Below are 22,485 nucleotides of genomic sequence, written 5' to 3'. Positions count from 1 at the left end.
TACACAACACATGTTCCTTTTTTCTTTTTGTAAAAAAATGTGTCTATCCTCTATATGTCAAAATGATGTATTAATCTTAATTTCACCTATTGCCAACAAAATAGAGGGAAACTGGTAGCATTAGAGGCACATTGGCCAAGTAGGCAGGGTGTGGGCATGTCTAGCTTACTTAGTAGGCAGTCAAGCATTATAAGGATGTAAGAAACAACTATTACTACTATCAAGACCACTCTAATCACGTTACTGCAACTATTTTAAGTTAAAAACCAATGTCTCTAATTTTTGAATGTGATTCAATTGATGATACCTAACCAGTTTGGTTGCAACTGGATGTAGTTTTATTAACTTCTGTCATTTTGTTGTCATTGCAAATGACTTGTTTGTAGCCGATTCCTTTTATTTTACAAATATGTATATACTCTCTGCTCATGAAAGCTCTAGTGTATGTATGTTTGTGTGTGTATATATATATATATTTATATATATATAATTATACCTATGTTGACTATTGAGTAAAGGACTGCAAAGTGTGCATATTTTATATATACCGTACATATGGTAAGAGCCAGGCCCGGACTGGCCATCGGGCACACCGGGCATTTGCCCGGTGGGCCGGGCCACGGCAGGGCCGCATTGACTTAGGGGCTGTCAAAAACATCAGGGGTTTTTTAACTTTATTTAACATCCTCCATGTTAAATAAAGTTTTTTTTAACTTTATTTAACATGGAGGATGTTAAATAAAGTTGAAAAAAACCCCCGATGTTTTAATTTAAACCCTGTGCGGCCGCAAACCCCTAAGGCCGGCCCTGGTGGGGGCTTCCCGGCCCCTTAGAGCAGGACCGGCCTTTGGGGTGTGCGACCGCACAGGGCGTCACACTCTAGGGGGCGGTCCGCACCGGGTGCCGCTCATCAGGGGGTGCCGACTTGCGGCACCCGGCACCCCTCCAGAGACGGACAGTAATGTCCGCCGCTGGAGGAGCAGGCTCGCAAGGGAGCGGTATCGGAGGTCTTTAACAGACCTCCGGTTCCCTTGAGTGATTTTAAGCCGGGTTCAACCCGGCTTAAAATCACTCAAGGGAGCCGGAGGTCTGCTAAAGACCTCCGATACCGCTCCCTTGTGATCCGTGCGGCAACAGCTGCTGTGCGCCGGGGTTTGTTGTTAGATCCCGGCGCACAACACTGAAGCCGCGCCCACCGCTGTCCGTGCCCTCTGAACCGGAAGAAGACAGAGAAGAGAAGAGGAGCGAAGAGGAGGAAAAGGAGCTGTAAGGAGAAAAGAGGAAAGGTAGGAAAATATTCAGTGAGAGTGGATTAGTATATATGTGTGGATTGGTATATATGTGTGGATTGGTGTATGTGTGGATTGGTATATATGTGTGGATTGGTATATACGTGTGGATTGGTATATACGTGTGGATTGGTATATACGTGTGGATTGGTATATAGGTGTGGATTGGTATAGGTGTGGATTGGTATATATGTGTGGATTGGTAAGTGTGTGAGAGTGATGGGTGTTATGCTGTACCATTTCCAATGTCTTTTTCATGATCTAATTATGCTCTAAAAGTACATCATAACTCCCATCACTCTATACTGTTCCATACAGTGGCAGAGCTGGGAGGCAGAGGCCTTGCACCCTCACCGCAGGACTCCTGAAAGGTAAGTGAACTTCAAGGAGGGAGAGGGTAGATAGTTAGGAGGGGGTAGATAGGGAGAAAGGGCGTGAGACGGGAGAAAGGGGGTAGATAGGGGGAAAGGGGGTAGATAGGGGAGAAGGGAGTGAGAAGGGGTAGATGGGGCAGAAGGGAGTGAGAAGGGGTAGATAGGGCAATCATACTCCTATCATGCCAAGTCTGCGAGTACATCCTGGAATCTGGGTATGCCTGGGCATGATAGGAATGTGATTGCTGTTAACAATCATATATATATACATATAATATTGTTTTTTAATTGTTTTGTCCTATTTTGGTGTGTTACTTACTTAAAATAAAAGGTTTTTTTTTTATGGTGTGGGGAGGTCATATTCGGTTTCGGACAGGTAAATGCTGCATTTTCGGTTTCAGTCCAGAATTCATTTCAGTGCATCCCTACTACTAAGCCAGACAATGAAGTGGTATGCCTACACCACAACAATGTTTGGCGTAGTATATAGTGATTGGGGTTATGCTGCACTATTGTCAATGTCTGGCTCAATGTATAGTGATAGGGATTACGCTGTACCACTGTCAATGTGTGCCTCAGTATATAGTGATAGGTGTTATGCTGTACCACCGTCATTGTCTGCCTCAGTATATAGTGGTAGGTGTTATGCTGTACCACCGTCAATTTCTGCCTCAGTATATAGTGATAAGTATTATGCTGTACCACCGTCAATGTCTGCCTCAGTATATAATGATAACAGTGAGAAGAGGTAGAGGTGGTAGATAGTGATACAGGGGGATAGATAGTGAGAAAGGGGAGTTTTGTTACAAGTTTTTATTCCTTTCTTTTTTTGGGGTGGGGGGGCACCAGAGGAGTAGTCCGCACAGGGCGCCAGAACACCTAAGGCCGGCTCTGCCTTAGAGTGGCGGACCCGGTTGCAGTTGCGGCGGGCTTAAGGGGCTCTGCCTTAATGCGGCCATATAGGCCCAGTCAGTCCGGTCCTGACTGGGCCTATTTTAAGGTAGGAGCCTGGAGCTGCAGCTCCATCAGCCCCTAAGTCAGTCCTGCCCTGCCACAGGCGCGGTCGCAGTTGCTGCTTGCTCTGGCAACAAGGTAAATAGGGTGAGGGAAGGGGCTGCAGTGAGAAGGGGCAGAGGGGGGTTAGGTAGTGAGAAAGGGGGAGAGGGGATAGATAGAGGCGGTACATATTGAGAAGTGGGGAAGGGGGTTACATAGTGAAAAGGGGGAACATAGTGAGAAGGGGCAGATAAGATGATGAGAGGGGGTAGTGTGAATGCGTATGAGAATGAATGAATAAATGTGTGGATGAATTGTGTGAATGCGTATGACAATTAATGAATTCATGTGTGGATGAATTGCTTGAATGATTTGTGAGACTGCATTAATGAATGTGTTAATGATTTGTGTGAATGATTAAATGCAAAGATGGTACATGAAGGGTGGGCTTTAACAATAAATAAATAAATAAATAAATATGGGCTGCTCAGGCTTAAATGCCCGGGCCTATTTTTTGTCCCAGTCCGGGCCTGGTAAGAGCGTTCAACAGTTAAAGGCTATCTGAATAATAGCAGCTTTATCTGAATGTGTGTCAAACAAAATATGTCAATAATGTTATTTGCAGACTTTTCCAGATCCAGAGCACTGACATATTGTACATGAATATTTTGAACTGGTCACTGGTAATTTTTATGTATCATTATAAATCATCCATAGAGTTAACAAAATCACAGAGTCAGCATGTTAACATTTAATAGCCAGTTATCTATTTACAAACATTAAACCATCCAATTGTTTCCAAACTGTATTAAGACGAACGTAAACAATTCTTTAATTGTTAGGAAATCTTTTCTATTCTCCTCTACGCAACATTAAAATAACTCAGTGTCTCAAAATGAGTTTAAACACAATTGTACTATTGTTTAGAAACAAAATATACATTGATTGTCTTCGTAAAACAAAAAATACATAGATTTAAAAGCTACCATCATATTTGGTTTGCATTCTATGATTTTCCGTAACACAATCATGGCCAATTTTAAAACAGTGTTTGGATTATTACCATTTTAAACTCTATTGAATCATGGCTTATACATTTTAAAAGATGATCCTTAGAATTGATCAATAGTGACCAGTAGGATCTCTTGAACTCCTGCCCCATAATACTTTGGACAGTCCAAAGCTACAATATTAAAAGCCCAAAGGTGGACTACTTGTTAACATGAGATTAGAAGCCGTATAATGTTTCTGGGGCTACATCATTTGTGTAATTTTGTCTCTATAAGAGTAATGTCCTCGTATCTTCTTTACAAAAAATACCAGGATAAAAAAATCATTAATAATTTTATATTAATGCAAATTTAAAACCATCCACATATTGTGTTGTAGCTTTGTAAACAAGTGTGAATATTTTTATAAAGAAAAGGAAATATGAGAAAAACGGATCACTTGCTAACAATATTACCATATTGACAAGGATACAATATCATGCCATGTTGTACGTCGATAAATTCGAATACTCTCCTTTTATTTGTATATGTGATGTGCAACTATTAGATATGACATCTGACCGCTATATTCCATCTTCTGACAAGGTAAGAAATGTTTAAATGCAGGCAAACGCCTTACAGTTTATCATAAGACAATGTAAACTTATCAAAAGCTTTTAACTCATTTCTACTATCCCATTTCATAGCATTTGGAAATGCAACAAAATACACAAGTTGATTTGTGGCATTTAGGTACTATATTTTTTTTACTATTATCTTGTCCAGGAGTATTGAAATAACTTGTAACAAGTGTAATATTCTGCCTCATAAATAAGTTTGGAAATGTTCATTTGCACAAATGGTTGTCAAAGACTTTTTTCCAAATAGAAATTGTGCGCGTTATTCTAGTGTATGAGACTTAGAAATAAGAAAAAATAATAAGAAAAAGTTCCAATACCTATTTATAACTTAGAAAAAGAAATGAATGCAACACCTAAAATATCTTAGTTTAATAAATAAAAAGAATGACCAATCATTAACTTAACCCAGGTAATGAAACTACATACAAAACATAACACTACACAAAAATAATATGTTTAAACCCCTCGTATCCAAAAGCTGTAATACAAACAAATGTGAACCGGATTCACTTTTTTATGGTATTCTTGGTACTACTTTGTCTTTTGAGTTTTCCACTCTCATTTAGTAAAAATAATTATTAATAGAAGAAGTGTCCAATATGCATATGTCCTTGCCAACAGATAGTCCTGTCTATGTAGAAACCCTAGCGTGCTTCTGCCTATGCTTATGCCATGATGTCGTCTCCTTCTATGCAGACAGAATCCTTTCATGTTTTTCCCTTTGCTCATGGTGTCTTCTGTTTCGGTTCTTTTTAATCTCTTGGACATGTTTCCATTTGGCGCCACCTTTATTACGTTGCCTCTTCTTTTCTTTGTGCCACATCTGCTCACAGTACTCATCCAAGCTGAAAGTGGGACTGCTAAGAAGCTGCAAATAATCTTTGTATCTCAGCCTTGACTCTGTTATTAAATCTTTGCCTTTTCCCTCATCCTCCTCCATTTTCTGTGTATTTTCCATCTGCTCGTTCTCTATCACTTTTACAACAAGCTTTACAATAGTGTGATTGAATGTATGTTCTTGTGCTTTGCAGTAGTATATTCCTGAGTCTTTTTTCTGTAAACTGCGTATCAGGAGTCCATATTCAGTTTTAATGATCCTTTCATCAGGTGTAATCTGCAAGATAAAAAAAAAACAAACATTAGCACACTCCCAGAAGATCTTGATCTAAAATAACAGAATTCATACAATGCCTGAAAACTGGAAATCACCAAAATCAGGAATCTGCACTCACTCCCCACAGGAACTCAGGTGCTTAGCTGTGCCAGGAAGGGCCAGCTCCCCAATAAATCAAAATAGAAAAAGGCTCCAGGCACTCATGGGTTCCATCAGGCAGATTTATTGGAAGAGACGAACAACAACGTTTCGACCTCACGATGAGGTCTTTATCAAGACCTGGAAATGTCCTGTGAAATCCAGGACTGTTTCCGAGGCATGTACAGTTTCTTCTCACATTTGGTACTACAAATACATACCTAATACAACCTGGTAGACGGGGATTTTTTTAACAGCGGTCATTATGTATAAAAAGTAAAGGTTTTGCTATTTAACACCTTAGCAACCATGGATGCAGGGGATGTGAGAACCAAGGTCAAAGACCTATCTCCTTCGTCATGCAGATAAATCTGCAGAGAATCACGGTGTATGCTGGATAGCGGGTGGGACGGCTGTGGCTGACCGCTCAGGGACATGTAGCCAATGTACAGCCAATCAATTTGCCGTACATTGCTCCATTCCTGTAGTTGAAAAAAAAACCTTGGTCCTTAAGGGGTTAAAAGCAAATAGACCCCATTACATTAGAAAAATATTTTTTCTGTTTTCAGCTCCTGTCACTTCTGCTTCCCTGATGCTGCTCCCATTACCCTTCTGCCATGTTCATAGATTTCACAACAATATTACTTTAACAGAGATGCTCCAAAAGCTAACTAACTACATTTTTATAACCACTTTCTAAATAATATTACAGGATAAAAATATTTGCTGTAAAGATAAACAACCCATTTTATTTTAAAAAAGCTACAATTATTAGCTTGTATTCATGAAATTGTTTGAAATAACTCAATAAATGATATTAAACCATAAATTAAAATTCCAAGTAGTATATTACTACTTCCAAAGTATATTGACCGTGTTGACAAAATATAATATAGTGAGACACAAAATAGGGCAGCACATTTTGTTAAGTAAGCATCCAGCTTACATAACCAAAAGGTCAAATCTTTGGAGTAAATATCTTCAAAGCATAGCTTTTAATCATCGTAAAAGAGAATAAAGTTTACAAAGACTGAATGTCCCCCTGGGAAGTTGAAGGCATGTATGACATAACATTGTGATCCATCTGTATTTTTTTATAGATTGATCCTAAGCCATCTGAGTACAACTGAGATTTTCTAGCTTGTAAGTAAATGTAGCTAAATTGTGCAAATTACAATTATAAATAAGGCATTTATTCACTAAAGAGAGAGTTTGCGGGGAAAATGTAGTTTTAACACCCCACTTCATTATTCATTATGAAGAGCCAATACTGGGAAGTTTCTCCAGAAGGAAGTGCCGAGTTAGCCTTGTATAATGTATGATTTAATAGGTGAAGAAACTGACGAAATCTCACTGGTTTTACTATACCTTATACAGGTCCTTCATACTTTAGAAGCTGAAACCACAACTCTACCACACAGAATCCTGTCAACTTTCCCTTTAGTGAATAGACTCACAATGTTTTGTTAAAACAAAATGGTAAATTATTAAAATTACTAAAATGACTGATGTACTCATTTCCAATTAGGAAAAACACTACTCATTATATTGTATAATGAGTAGTGTTTTTTCCTAATTGGAAATGAGTACATCAGTCATTTTATAGTTTAGCTTTAACATGTCTCCTAGGTACATAGTTTCACCGAATGGTAGCCATTGTGGCTACCATTCGGTGAAACTATGTACCTAGGAGACATGTTAAAGCTAAACTATAAAATTATAGAATTAGGACATAGAGCGTATCCTTTGTCCAAAAAAAGCACCTGATGTATCCCTTCCTGTGTGTTAAGCTTATTAGGAAATGCATGGTTTATTTGTAAATATGATACCAGCAAGTAATTTATTTTAGTAATGATAACTGTCACGCTAAATAATCACATAGTGGAAGTAGACAAATAGCATGACATGTTCACATGAAACTGCTTACATCTTAGTTTGCTAGTGACCTAAGGGTAGTTCCAGTTCACATGAAGATCCTGACTCACCCACTAGTTCTAGAAATAAAAATAACCTTCTAAGCTTTGACCTTCGAGGTGAAAAGTGGGAGACATCCTGTAGACAGATGCGTTTCCAAGCCTTCCTTTGGTTTGTCTTCTCTAACAGAAAGCCAGCCAGCATACTCGCTGCCAGCTCTTTCAACCAACCAAAATAATTATATAGAGTTTTGCTTAAGTTTATACATTTCTACAAAACTGTAAATGTTTATTTAAATTGATAGTCTTTATAAAATATTCTGACATTGAACAGATGGACTGAATTATTGTAATGTCTGCAAGAAATTCTGTGCACATTGAACAAGTAAATATTTTGAATAACTGTAACAAATATTAAAAGATATCCTCTAATGCTATGGTTCTTAGTCTCTTTATCTGTACTGGATGACAATAAGTGCCAATTATATGTTTAATAAGTACAGCTTAAAAAAAGATTTAAAATATTTAATTATTAGTATATATTTATTGGTTGGATTTTAAATGTTTTGAATTGGAGTCTTTAGCTGAAGTTGGTATATTTTTATTCGGCCAATTAAAGAGAAAACCTCTAAGGTATTGAGGGCTTTTGTATTTTAAAACTTTTTATTGTATTGTATTGACCCAATAAAAGTTATCATCTTTAACTAAAGACTCCATTTTCCCAACTATATTCATTAAGAGAATATTTAAATAATAAGATATTGATTCCCTTGTTTAATTGTAGTCTGGCAATTAACACTTGTCCTGTCTTTTCAGAAGTATGGGTAGTCTCCGTTAATGGGTTCAATCTTTGTTGAGCATCAGCTGTTTGAATTTTGACACTGATTCAAATATCGATACTAATACATTTGGTGTTCCTATGCTTCTGATATTAAGGCGTAAGTTTAAATGCATTTGCCATTCCCATATTTACATTTATAGCAACATCAGGCCGCCTCATCTTTACCATATATTGATTTGAGGGCGTATTCTCAATATTAATAAATTTTCTCTTCTTTCCTTCACAATTATGAGGCACTAGGCATTTGTCACATAGCAATTGGAAGTCGGTTTTTAAATTAATTTTCATTTCTTGAAAGGAGGAGTTGGAATTAACTCTCCTCTGTGTGAGATTTCGGAATTCAATCAAACTAGTATGGAAGAAATGTATGTCCCATTGTAGTTAGCTTATGACTAAGCACTAAGGTGCAAAACGCGCCAAGCAATTCTCTTTTGCTTTCACGCTGCATGTTTATTTACTCCATGTGGAGTTCCCCCTTCTGTAAGGGATCAGTTACCCCTGTATAATGCACAGTTAGAAAGGCAAGGTGGCATTGCTCACATCCGTAATGCGTTAAACAGCACAAGAATTTGTCTTTCATTCCTGATAGTGCTATTAGAAAGCGGAAATCTTCATCTCTCCTAGGTTTGTGAATACATACTTTGTGGTTCGTTCACTTGATGAAGTTACCATTATTCAATATACATAAATTTATGACTTTGTAGTTTCTAATCTGGTATTGGTACAACTCGATTTCATACAGTGAAAAAAACTGCTTTTGATTGACTGCAATCTTTAATATTTGTGGCACATAAGGTTCCTATATTTTCAACCTAATATTATCTAAAATGATCACATTTGGAAGGGGTTTAGGTCTGGACTTTTTCTAAACCGGTCTTCTCTGAAAGGGGACAAATACAGTTGTGGCCTCTGCCGAAATTAAATGTATGACACTAAGCAGCAAATTAGTACATGCCATTTTTTTCATAAGGATTCAGTGGGTTAAAAACACAGTTGAAAAACTAGAGAACATTTCTAAACACGATAGGATACAAGTTGCACTAAAAAAAAAACCCCTAGCTTTCCCAAAACCTTATCACAGTGCACAATTTCTCATCAGTTTAATGCCCTGCCAAGTGTTTTATTCCAAAATCAACCTTATGAACTTGGCAAAAAAAAGATATATGACAGGATTTTCCCTGATGTCACAAAATATAAAATAGGAAATCATACAGGATTGGGAGTGCTTTCCTCTCATAAAGATAAGTTTTATCATAACCGCCACAGAACATATTCAGAATGGGGAAAGAAAAGGCACTGTAGTGATCTTTACATCTGATTCCTGTTGCGAAAATACTGTCAGGATAGCTTACCTCTTCCTGGTGTTCCTCTCCTGTGTGCTGAATAAACCACCTTATAGATGCTTGTTGGGATTTTGGAATACATTCCAGAAAAGTAGAATTGAACTCAATGCCAAAAATCACTTTTTCCTCTGAAGTTTCCCGGGTTGTACCTGCAAACCAAACATTTCATAACTTAGCTTTAATGATCAGATATCAAGCATATTAAGGGGCTACACAAATTCCAATAAATGATAGTCTTAAACGCTCGTGTGTGTTTTAAAGTGGAGACGATGTTATTTGAGTGAACGGTTTCCTTCCCATATAATGTATGGTATAATGTAAATACTAGTACTTTATTAAACTCATTACCTGTGCAATTACATTATATCTGTAGCATAGGTTCTGAAACTTTTAGATACAGAGATGTAGGTAGAAATACTCTCATTCGCATCCAAGGTTAAATACAGAGAATTAGGTAGAAACACTTACTGTCATCCACATCCCAGCATTGCGTTGATGGATCTCCATTTTTTACATCCTGTCTTCTTGCACGTCTTTGGAAAACAAAATAATGTATGGTAAGAATAATAAAATTAAGTAATCCTGTGTACCCATAGGTAGAGAAATTATCATTTTAACTAGCAACTTATTATTACCCTGTTGGGGGACTCTTAAATGATTTCACAAATTGGTAGTGTGCACCGATGGAATATACAACCTATCTGTATTATGTATACGATCAGGCTGGTATGTTTGTAAACTGCTGTCCTCTGTAATGCCAGATGTGTTATTCTCGGTTTTAAATGTCCCCATGGAAGAATATTGCCATACCACAGGGAATTAATAATTCCCTTTTTAGGTGAGCTTCTTTTATACTTTCTTTTTTTCCTAGTATTTCAACCCATGCACATAAAAACAAGGCTTCGCTATGACAGCATTGATGATATTTTGTCTCAAAAAAGCCAGAAATATATTCCCTCCTGGGGATCTGTATCCCTTGTTTGCGTATAATCATTTATTTGGCTATGTTGATATTTTTAAGCAAGCCTTTAGTATGCAAAACTCTTTAAATTTGTTCAGTGTGCCTCCTTTTTTGGTACTGTAATTCGATAAGTACTATAAAGGTTTGATTAGAATTTGATAAGGGTTTTAAGATCATGGTAAATTATGCATTGTGGTTAATTTTGGGTCATGACCATTTAGCTGGGCTGCCCCATGGGAAGAAACATCTCTGCTGGTACTAATACGCTTAAGTGAAGTATATTTTAGATGTTGTACTGGTTTTCATACAACCTACTTGATCAGATTTGTGTCTGACCAGAGAAGCAAAGGACTTGCTGGCAGTTAAGTATCATTTGGCCTACTTAGTCTGGCCGTTTTCTACAGACCAAGTTACCTTTTTGATGTTGGTATGTATCTTGAGCAGGCATTTCCATCCCAGGCACAGTATGGGTCTCTTGCAAGGCAGCAGTCTGTACATGCTTTACCATAGGTGTCACAACGGTGCAATGACAGCTGGACTAGGCCTTTCTTTGATGTAATGTATAATTGTTGCTGTAAAACAAAATTAACTTATTACATGCTGATATGCAAATATTGAGTTTTTTGCTGTATATATTCATTGTATTTCTAATTTTAAGTTTTTATTAGTGATCATATGTACAACATAATTTGCCTTAATGCTGTATTTCTTTCACCAGGGAAAGTCAGCTTTATGATGTGGCTTTTTATTTCATTTTGTAGTAATGTTTTCAATGTCTACTTACCTGTTTAAGTGATAACTCTATGTTTGTAATAGGAGATGGTTGCTGCACAAAAACAGAAATATGTATTATTTTTTCATGCAGGTAGCCTTATATACAATAACCTAATATACAGGACAATCTGTAATAGTTCTGATTCTTACATAGCACGAGGGGTAATGAACTTGGATGCACCATATATACTAAATGTATGCTGCTTTCAGGTACATTCCCAGCATATCACTACTATGGTACATAGTGTATGCCTTTTTGATATCATATATATATACATGCTGGTTCTATATGGAGGGATGCATACCACAGCTAAAAGATCATTATTCTGGGATAGTAAAGCATTCCAGTAAAACATCATGAATTTACCGCAATCTTATAGCCAAAATCACTGTATCGGCAAGCCCTCTCTCTTGTGAGGAACGCCAATAACAGTTGCTGGCTGTAAGGCAATTAGTCTGGGTAGTTCTGTAAACATTCAATTGGCCCTTTGATTATGAAGAACGGATTAGAGCTTCCTGTAGCAGAGGATGCAACACCCAACTTATCTGCGTCCATTCGCCCATATTACGTATTATAGTTTAGAATGTGTTTATAAATAGCATGGTTAAAATGAGCTACAACAGACTAGTACACTGGGAAACCAAAAGGACTTAGATTCACATTTTTTACTAATAAGTGTAAAAGGATAATAAAAGAAAAGAAAAATACAAAGTAGTTGTATGGCTAAAACTGATCATAGAATCCACTGAAAGGCCCATGCATTTCAATTCAATATTTCTTTATTCAAAAAAAACCCTAAAATTACCATAAATACTTGCAGTTCTTCCAGTAAAACTTCTTCCATGTTCCAAATATCTTTTGTAACACTAATAACTTTAAGGATTGTTCCAATATCTAAAAACACAACAGTGGGACAGGTCAGCATACCGGAATATCCAGAATACCCAAGTGTGAAACACATTTGCCATATGCCATAACTTCACCAGGAGCCGCAAGTCAATAGCACAAGCATTCTGCATACAATCCATCTGCATCCTTTCTACTCATTAAGTATAGAAATCTGTCAGCTCTGTCCAAAATAGAAAAGGCCAAGCACTATAAATAGAGATTCTTATACATTCCTTCCATACCTGGAATCGAAGGAAATTGAACAAAAGCAGGCTTTGGTTCTTTTATAATTTACAAGAACAATCTGGATGACTGCTCATTTAAGTAAAAAAAACAAACAAAAAAACCTCATGCTGTCAAGGGTTTTTGCTTCTCTGATGAATATCTTTCTATGAATTAAATGTACAAGAATAAAACTTGTTACTCAGGCCTCTATGCCACAGAAATGATTAAGTTAAATACAATGCTTTGGAAAGCATAATATATTACATGGAAAACATACTGCTCAAATGGCAACACTTTACCTAAATATATTGCTTTGTATTATATGTAAAGGAACAGTCCTTACTAAAGGCTTTGGCTCCCTCTGCTGGTGAGTCTGAAGGTTAGCATCAGAATTCACATTTAAATGTAAATTAATTCACAACACAAAAGGCATCTGACAAAGCCTTTCAGATTGCATATGTATATTGAAAACATTATTTATGATGGCATCCACACAGCACAAGGCGACCCAGGATGAAGCCCAATATCAGGCTTGGCTCGGCAAACTGTGTTTGGGATAAACTGGCAAATGAAAGGCTACGAGAAATCACGACGAGAGGAGGACTCCGAGCATTCTCAGATCAGGCTAGTGCTCCTCCTAAAGAACCAGGAATGAGCCAAGTATTGTACTCAACCCCAACCTAAGCCAGCTATAATAATTAGGCATGCAACTGACTTGCCCTTTTTCATCTGCTACTAATTTTATATCTGTGTGATTTACTTGAAAAGTGATACAAAAGTTAGGAGTATAAATTCCAAAATGTTTGCCTAAAATAGCCCTATAATAAGAAGTAACAGGACTAAAATGTAATGCTAGGAAGTACACTGGAATGGAAATAAGCTTATTGTTTGTGAATCTAAAAACTACTTTACCTGTCCCCAGAAACATAACATCATACTGTCCGTCTTCTGCTGCGACATGGTCAACTGCAATTTGTGTCAGCTTGTAGTCCACATTAAGCCTGGTAAACACAGGCCTACCGTGAAGGGGATATACCGATTTGTACATAAGGGGATGGTTCTTCACAAAACTAATGACGTCATCTGGAAAATCTTTAGTTGATTTTATCACAGGATCATAGGTTTTGCTTGGACACTGAAAGACAGATATATGCACAGTAAGAACTTTGCAGTGGTTTTATTGATAGGAGTATCAAAATGATACATTAGTACATGTACTAGCTGCAACTAAGCTTCTAATTGCTAGATCTTGGAAGGAAACTAAACCTATTCCTAAGATACAGTTGGTAAACCAAGTATTGTTTCAGATACAAATGGAGAAAGTGTAAAGTTGGGTCAGTTCATTATATAAAGATATTTGTAAGGACTGGATCAAAAAGAATAAGGAACTTATAAATTAATTTAATTGGTACCTAGCCAATGCCCGGCTCCATACTTTTGATTTTTGACTCTTCATTTGTTTTGTATGACAATTATTGAATAAATACTGCCTGATGATCTCCATTCAATATTGACATTATAAGTATTATAAGTATTATTGATGATACTAAAATATGTTGTATGATTTAAATTATACGTTTTTTTGTCTCTTCTTTTGCTTTTTGTGTTTGGATTGTGATGCTTATTTGTATAATCTATGTAGAAAAAATAATATAAATATTATTAAAGAAAAAAAAGATACATTAGACCCTGTAAAATACCTATAAATCATAATTATTAAAATAATAAATAAAACACAACAATGCTACACATAATAAAATGTGAATAATAAAAATCACATATTGCAGGCTTAAATTGTTGCCTGTTGCAATATTAGTCTAACTGGGAAACTAATCTGTAGCAGACACATTCTATGGAAATATCCAGGCATTTGTTTAAAGTTCTACTCTAATTTGTTGTTCTATAAGAAAATACATGAATATATATATATATCACTAGATGTATATTTATATACTGAAATATTATCAAAGATGGGGTATGTTAATTTTGTATAATATTGCTTGGACTAGTCCTCCATCTAGTGGCCACAAAGTATATTTATTATACTAAAGTGTATGGGCTGACGTCCTGAAAATGTATTTCACTATGAAGACATATACGTTTAACGTATTCTTATAATATACTATTTACTCATAAAAACTTATTTTTAAAACTGAAAAAATCACATGTTTATCAAGTCTAGCTAAATGTTCAAACCATGGAAAAATGCCAAAAAGCTTATCTCCAAATAGCCAAAGTATTGTTCTAAAGATATAAAATCCCAGACATTGTATATTGTTAGTTGGCAAATATATCTTGAAATACAAAATGGGGGGTTATACTACAGATATCCCAAAATTAGCAGATTACAGATTTGTATAAATTAAACATTGTACGCACAGCTATTTTTCTTGGAATCAGATTCCATCTCCTTATTATTTGTTCCTGAGAACATTATAAGCCACTTTAATCCAATTTCAAACAAAAACCATCATGAAACACTTCCATAAACTCCATTAAACTAATAAAGTGCTTCAGAAAAGTAACAGGTTTTTTTTTGGTTAGAAAAAGAAAAAATTGGATCTTGAGACAAGCCGTCCTGTAAAAGGGAGATTATTAATTTGATAATTTCTCTTCAAAGGGGAGACATTGACATGGAAACACATTATGATGAGATTTTCCTGTGGATAAAATAAATTGTACAGGGGGTACATAAAATATAACGACAACTATATATTTAGCCTGGATGCAGTTGATTTTATCACTGAAATTGAAAAAAATATAGTTTTTTAATTCACAAATGTCCATAGTGATGTGCATTGCATCTAGAATCCCTCAAATGCATGTTTGTGTTGTAGTGTCATCTGTAGGCATCGCATTGAAATGAACATACCTAGGAGCTACGTGGTGCATAGAAGGAAAAGTGTTACATAGTATGATAGATAAATAATTTGATTTATTTTCCCTTTAATTCACCAAGTATCAAGTAAAGTCAAATTACCAAAACCAATTGGAGTAATGAATTGATATTTTTGGCAAAGCGGGTTCTGTGTTGGTTTATTATACTATACCATTTACACAAGGCAAATTATCAAAACCAATTAATATTCACTAACAAGGATCCAAAGGTGAACATCCCACTATGCATTAAGAGGGGTCACACCTGGTAAAATACTTCAGCAAGAGTAGCTGGGTAATCAGTGCGCAATGCACAGTAAGATCAGTTAGTTTTTTAAACTGCCAAGTTGGGATGCCAAGGTGAGAAAGCAGGAGGAGGTGAACTGCACACCTACTAAGTGTTTTTAGGAGGATCAGTCCGTTCTTTTAGACTCAAATCCCTCAGTCCCTCTTAACTGGGCGCTCAGAATGTTTGCTGGGTATGAGCGTATTGCAGTGCTCTAAAACCCAAAAAGTCTCAATAATATGTATAGAAACATCAAAAATATACAAAATGCATAATCTTCTATATAAGTATGAATAAGTAACTTTAATTTACTCTGACAGACATGTATACTATCCAGCCCTGTCCAAAACACATTTCTAGAAAGAAAATGTAGAGAAAAACTAAATGGGCAAAAAAAGGACCCAGGTATGACAGTACAAATGTAATCCCAATAAAACAATCATAAAAGCCTAGAGGCCAATACCCCGTGCCAACCATGCACTCCACTAACCACACCACCTACAGCCAAACACCACCTACAGCCAAAGTCTTGCCGATTGTCGAAATGAGGCATGTTTCATGGTGCCAGGCGTAAAAACGCTCTACAGGGCATGTGAAGGCAGCGTGAGTCTTTTATATCAAATGTAATAAAGAACACTTTAATGTAACAGATTTTTGGATACAAGCTTAACCCACCTCTCTTTCCCACAAGCCAAACAGCAGTGCATATCTTCTAAACATACTGGAAGGATTATATCATATGATAAATGATTTCTGACAGCACAGACACTAATGTAAATCATAGCACATATTTACATGAGAGGCTGTTTACTGTAACTGACATAATTCTTTATTGTGTTATAAATTAACATCGCTTATCAGTCCCTTCAGGCTGGAAAAGTGAAAACCCTGTCAATGGCCAGTGCAGCATAAACTATTTATCAATTGAATAGACTATTAACCTATCTAACTATCTAAATTACTGGGCAAGCCTGGATTATATTTGTGTAGTTTCAAAGTACTGATATACCAGTGCTTATACCAGATATATATTTAACCTTTTGAGTACTGTGGTATGATTAATTTCAGGCCCGCTGGCAATTTGAATAACCAACATCAGTTACCTATTCTCTTACTGCCAAAGAGTGATTCAACATATTGAATGGTAAGAATCTGATGCTTTACTCCTCTATGGCATGCGATCCCTGGATATTGGCTATGTTTTCAATTCATTGCTATTCTGACCCCGAAAAAGGATTGTGTTACCGTCTGTCTGGAATGTTTTATTATTTTTCATATAGGGCCCCCTTTACTTGGCTAAGGAGCATCCCTTGACAATGATTGACATGCAAGTAAGGTCTGCAAGGAGTTGGGTTTTCCCCATCATAATAACAAACAGTTGGGGTTGTAGTGGATGTACATTATTCTCCCTGGCCTGGCATCTGGTATTCAAAGATTATTTGGGAAGGGTGGGTGGCCTAAGTTGAGTTAATTAGACCCAACTGAGCTAACTAGAGCTAGATAAAGAATGATTCAAAATAATAATAGTATTGGATAGGATCAGGGGGGTGGATTTTTACAATTGCCCCCAGGGGACTGTTAATCTTGGTAACTTCTGATCCAATGTGAATGTAGCGGGCAAGGGTTTGTTGTACCTCTTGGTGTTATATCAGCAGCTGTATCTTATTCCCCTTTTGTTTTTAATATTTTACATTGAAGTGATCATGCATCACTATCTAGTATGAAAAAAGAAAAAATGAAAATCTCCCAAGCGTCGTTGATTAGGTGAGACACAGAAAACCATTCTTCCTGAACGATTGTGTGACTTGTGTTTGTTTATATTAATGAGTAATGGTGCTAGCTATTAAGTATACCAAAAGCACATAATTGCACTATAATTGCTATACAAAGTAAATGCTTTAAAACTGCCATTTGTGATCTAGCGATAAAATAATTTCCTTAAAGAACAGGGTGGGTACTAATCTCAAGGCAATTAAATTGTATCGCATTTCTAACAAGCGTAACTGAATTGGTCTACATACCTATACATTACACATGCAGGTTACAAATAAAGGCCTTTAAACAATTTCTATTTCTGCTAGTTCAGGCAATGGCACCCCATTGTCTACATAAATCCCAGGGTTTTTGGGTGTTTAATGTCTGTCTGGTTGAGTTGTTGCACAGCTAGTTTCCTTTTGCTTCACCAGTTGATAAGCTCACAGCAACATAAACCATGATGGCAGGTAAGATCCATTTGAGATGAAATGTAAAGCAGATATGTCACTTTTTCCCAAAGCCTACATTTTATTTTATTAATATGTTTTATTTATATAGTGTTAACAATTTATGCAGCACTTCTAACAATACATACATCCAAGGGGAATGACAACATTAGAACGGTGCAATTTTGTGTTATAAATATATTTTGTGTTGAAGTTGATCTCTTTAGGATTTTTATTCCAAATACTGGTGTCTGGATAAATAAAGCATTAAATCTTGACAACCTCGGTATAAATCCTCATACCTGGGAGCTCTCACTTTGTCTAGGCACAGGAGCAGGATTTGACCACCCAGGTAGCAGCAGCCTGTGGCAGAGCCAGTATTATATGGTCAATTTCCTGTCCTAAAGTTGTCACTCTTGCCTACCTTAAAAATGATGCCTAAATTAATCATGAACAATAGCTGTGAAGTAACATAATAACAGGGAGGAATAATTATGCAGAGATTTACAATATAATTTAAGATAATGTAAATGGTTAATTTCCATGTATTCACCAAAGCACATTATTTTCTATTCCTTATAAATTATTTACTCCCTAAATGTAATGCCCACATTTATTATTGTAACTACCTTCTTCGTGTCTCCTCGTACTGGTTCAAAATAGTTTAGAAAGGGCCCTTCCAACCTGGACCACACTGATCCAGGTCAAATGGGCCCTTTCTAAACTATTTTGAAAAGGCACGATGAGACAGGAGCGTATAGCGGTCACGTGACCCAGTGGTGAAACCAAGGCTGCTTGCACAGTGTGTGAGCAGCCGGATAGCAAGCTGCAGGAGCGATGAGAGGTAAGCAGGGGCGGGGAGGTAGGTGGGATGTATCTATATGCGTTTGTGTGTGTGTATATATATGTATGTAAGCATGGATGTGTACTTATATGTGTGTATGTGTACTTGTGTTGGTGAACATGGACATACTTTTGTATGTGTGAGCGCGGACATGTACTTTTGTTGTGTGAACATGGACATACTTTTGTGTGTGTGAGCATGGACATGTACTTTTGCGTGTGTGTGTGTGAGTATGGATGTGTGACTGTGTGTGTGTGTGAGCATGGATGTGTAACGGTGTGTGTGAGAGCATGAATGTGTACGTGGGGGGAGATGGTCTGAGTGTGTGTTACTGAGTATGAATAAGTGTGTGTAATTTGTGTGTTTACATATGTTGTATTTTTGGAAGGGGAGGCAAGGGGCAATGCTGGCACAGACTAGCTGTTGAATTCCGGGGGGAATTTTCACACCAGCTTTTGCCCCTGAGGAATCAGGTTTTCCCCTAATCACAAATAATAGAGACACTGATTTTTAAGAATAGTCTCATGAGTATTATTATTACCCGTTCTGCACCACACAATCACTGGCAGCACACTGAGGACCTAGTGATACTACGGATTACCAACTAATTCATGTATAACCTTCCAAACCGTAAACAATGGCGTACAAGTTAAAACAAGTTCAAACTAGAGACACTGTCAGTGTTCCCTTTCGACCTGAGGGTCATCTGAGGGACATGTCACTTGTAACCTAGTCAGTCAAATGATAGAGGAAGCCAGCACTTTGTATATTTATAGAGACAGAAAAAAATATGTTCTCAACTTGTTCTTTGCCTGTAACAGACATTTAGAAGAAATTAACTCTATAATTTATTAAACGCATTATAAGTTAGACTATTTATTTTAACTTATTTATTTTAATTTACGTGTATATGGAGGATTAATTTAGAAAAAATAAACATCTTAATGTCTATATAAGTAATATTGAAGGTACATTGGGTCATCATCAATTCTTAACTATATTTTTAACCAACGTTCTTATTTAAATAGATTAATTCTTATAAACACATTTAGATTGTCGGCTTGTTTGATTTAAATCATTAGCCGATTGCCCAGTAGAATTATTACGCTTAGGTTAATAGATTTAACTACTGTGTTCAAAGTTTTAGAAATTGTTTTAATGTATTATCTAAGGTCAACAGGGTTTTTTATACTTCTATGGTTTACCTAGCTATAATGATCCTTAAGTCTTTCTATGTTTTGTTTTTTTTCCACAATGTTTAACAGTTTATACGCAAATTTATTAACTGAGTGATTTGTTTTTTACCCAATTCCTTTGTGCATTGCTTTCCCAAATCTTTGCCCTTCATTAAAAAAGCGGGATGTCAAGGAGCTCTTCACTATTACATTCACGGTTCATCCTTTGACCTTCCTTATTATTGTCAATAGCCATAGAAGTATGGTGGTGGATAGCTGCCTTTCCCATCTAGTCTGATCATTTCAGTTCCTGTTATAAGACCTGGCCTTATCTATTCATATGGCCCCTCTTTATTACATTATAGACAATAAAAGTAATACACACCAATGTACATATACATTTCATCGACTAAGTTATGTTAAGAATACTTTGTTGACTTTATTTTGTTATTTATTGCTATTTTAGTATAACTTAAACTATTCCTAACTACAGAAAATCCCTTGTTCTAGCCTCCACATTTGTGAAAATCTTTAAACTCTCACATATTAAAACTATTTCTTTAGAACTTGAACTTTATTCAAGGCAGAGATAATCATATATATATATATCATTCCTAGTTTGTTTTGATGTCATCATAGTCACGTCAAATAATTTAATAATGTACACAACTTTTCAAAGAGTTTATGAGATGTTCTATCTGAGTAGATATGTTCCAATGCAGAACACTTCATAATATATGGTATGCCAGCAGCCTCTTTAAATCATTTTTTAGTCATTGATTAGCTGACGCAAATTTGCAGAGGAAAGTGATTATGCAAAGGGTATGCTTCAGCTTGCAACAGTCTTTGATACCTATTCAGTCTTACTCCCTACACCTGGCAAAGGGACTTTTTAAAGGTTAAATCTTAAGCAGCTGTCTTAATAGTAACTCTCTTGGGCATTCAGATCCAGGCACAAATTGCTAGGGTCTCCAAATAATACACTCTAAACACTTAATGAGCTCTAAACACTTATATTTGAATGCGATAAAATGATGAAAAGGATTTTGGAAAGCCAGTTCCGAAGTCCTGACAGACATAACATAAACTGGTTAGACCAACAGGTAAAAGGTAATATAAAACAACAGATTATATCATTTTGGGGTGATTTCTGCTGCTTACAAATTGTTCCTATATAACCTCAGAGCTCAAATTTACCAGTAACACTTAAAGTGCCTAGTTGATAGGGGCCCCAAGATACATTAACAACATTTTTTTTTTATTATTTATTTTTTTTAGGTAGAATTTCAATTTATTCAGAAAATCTCTGTGTTTTCAGTGCCAAACTCAAACTCTCCTAAAACTAGGCACTGATCTGCAGGCTGGCAATATTTCAAAGTTCTGCACATTATTAAGACAAGTAAAATATGATACCAGGAATTAAAATTGCTTACTTGGTGGTTAAAATTGAATAAATCCAATTAATCTATGAACCAATTGTACTATACCGTATTACAATTATTCAGAAAATTATATATTATATATATATATATATTTATAATTTTATATATTATACAGTAATGTCACCTTATATTTTACCTTTTTACACCCAAATGCATAGAGAAATTCAGTAAAACCCTCTTCTAAACATTTGGCACTTTTTTCCTGTGCCCAGTATCTTGTATTGCGTTCCAGGGGGTCTATTGAGACCACCCCTCACGCATGTGCAGAAAACACCCTGATGCTGTCAGTGGGAGTGCTTTAGTGACTGGCTGCTTCTAGCCTTGGAGCTGGAGCATTTTTAACAGGTAAGTCTATACATGCTATACAAAAATTATTTACACAAGTAAAGGACTCATGTTAAAGTGTTTACCAAGTACTTTGCATTCTTCTTTGATGGGGCTATATGGGGTATTGAGGTATTCAATGCCAATTCACTTCTGCATATGAAAACAGATATATGAAAATATTCAAAAAAAGATACATACTGTACCAGGTCGTGGATAAGGCATCCGTCCTTCATATTGTACCCATCTATGATCTGGACTTTCCTTATGAGCATATGGGCCATTGAACACACCTCTTATATCAGCCATACTATAGACACATACAGCAGATGCTTTAAATATTGAGCTAAAAAAAAAAAAAAAGAAAAAAAAGGGTTTCCAGATGTTGACAACGATTTTATAGAATTCAGAAAATATTCCTCCATATGTGTCTGCTGGTTAAGCTGGGAGAGAGATCAGTAGTCAGTGTAGGAGTTCAGTGGTAGAAGAGATAATAAATAATCCCCTCTACTGCGACTTAAAAATAAAAAGGATAATCATGCCCTACAGAAACAAATGGAAAATCCAGTTCATAAACACAACTGAGAAATCTTTGTTTTAGCATGTGGTCAGCCCTGTCAAGAATCAGGCTGAAAAAACATGAAGTAATAACTCAATTACGCTACTACCTGATGTTATAAAACGGTGGCCTATACCACAATGCCACTTTATTAAACCAAATGATTTCATTCCACATGAAAAGCATTTTGGTCTAGTCATCATAGGGGATTTGGGCCATATGCTAAGGCAATAATCCTGTATATTATTTAAAGGTCAGTTAAAATAAGTCAACTATTACCATTAACTATA

General features: G+C 36.2%; 1 protein-coding gene across 1 annotated transcript in view; it reads right to left on the bottom strand.

Moving 5' to 3' along the window:
- Positions 1–4,977: 4,977 nt before the first annotated feature.
- The window catches only part of LOC149298831 (semaphorin-3D-like), a 52,256-nt gene continuing 34,748 nt past the window's right edge, over positions 4,978–22,485 (bottom strand). The window contains exons 10-17 of the mRNA XM_089487115.1: positions 21,838–21,982; positions 13,400–13,622; positions 12,180–12,268; positions 11,384–11,425; positions 11,014–11,171; positions 10,107–10,171; positions 9,648–9,787; positions 4,978–5,403 (exon numbers count right to left, since the gene is read on the bottom strand). Of these exons, the coding sequence (XP_089343241.1) occupies positions 4,978–5,403; positions 9,648–9,787; positions 10,107–10,171; positions 11,014–11,171; positions 11,384–11,425; positions 12,180–12,268; positions 13,400–13,622; positions 21,838–21,982 (1,288 nt within the window). The remainder of the gene's footprint in view (positions 5,404–9,647; positions 9,788–10,106; positions 10,172–11,013; positions 11,172–11,383; positions 11,426–12,179; positions 12,269–13,399; positions 13,623–21,837; positions 21,983–22,485) is intronic.

The sequence above is a fragment of the Sceloporus occidentalis genome, unplaced genomic scaffold, assembly GCF_023333645.1.
Source record: "Sceloporus occidentalis isolate IW3139 unplaced genomic scaffold, rSceOcc1.0.p SCAF_31, whole genome shotgun sequence".
Lineage (NCBI taxonomy): Eukaryota > Metazoa > Chordata > Lepidosauria > Squamata > Phrynosomatidae > Sceloporus > Sceloporus occidentalis.
The sequence above is the reverse complement of the archived record's forward strand: the minus strand, read 5'-3'. Positions and strand labels throughout refer to the sequence as shown.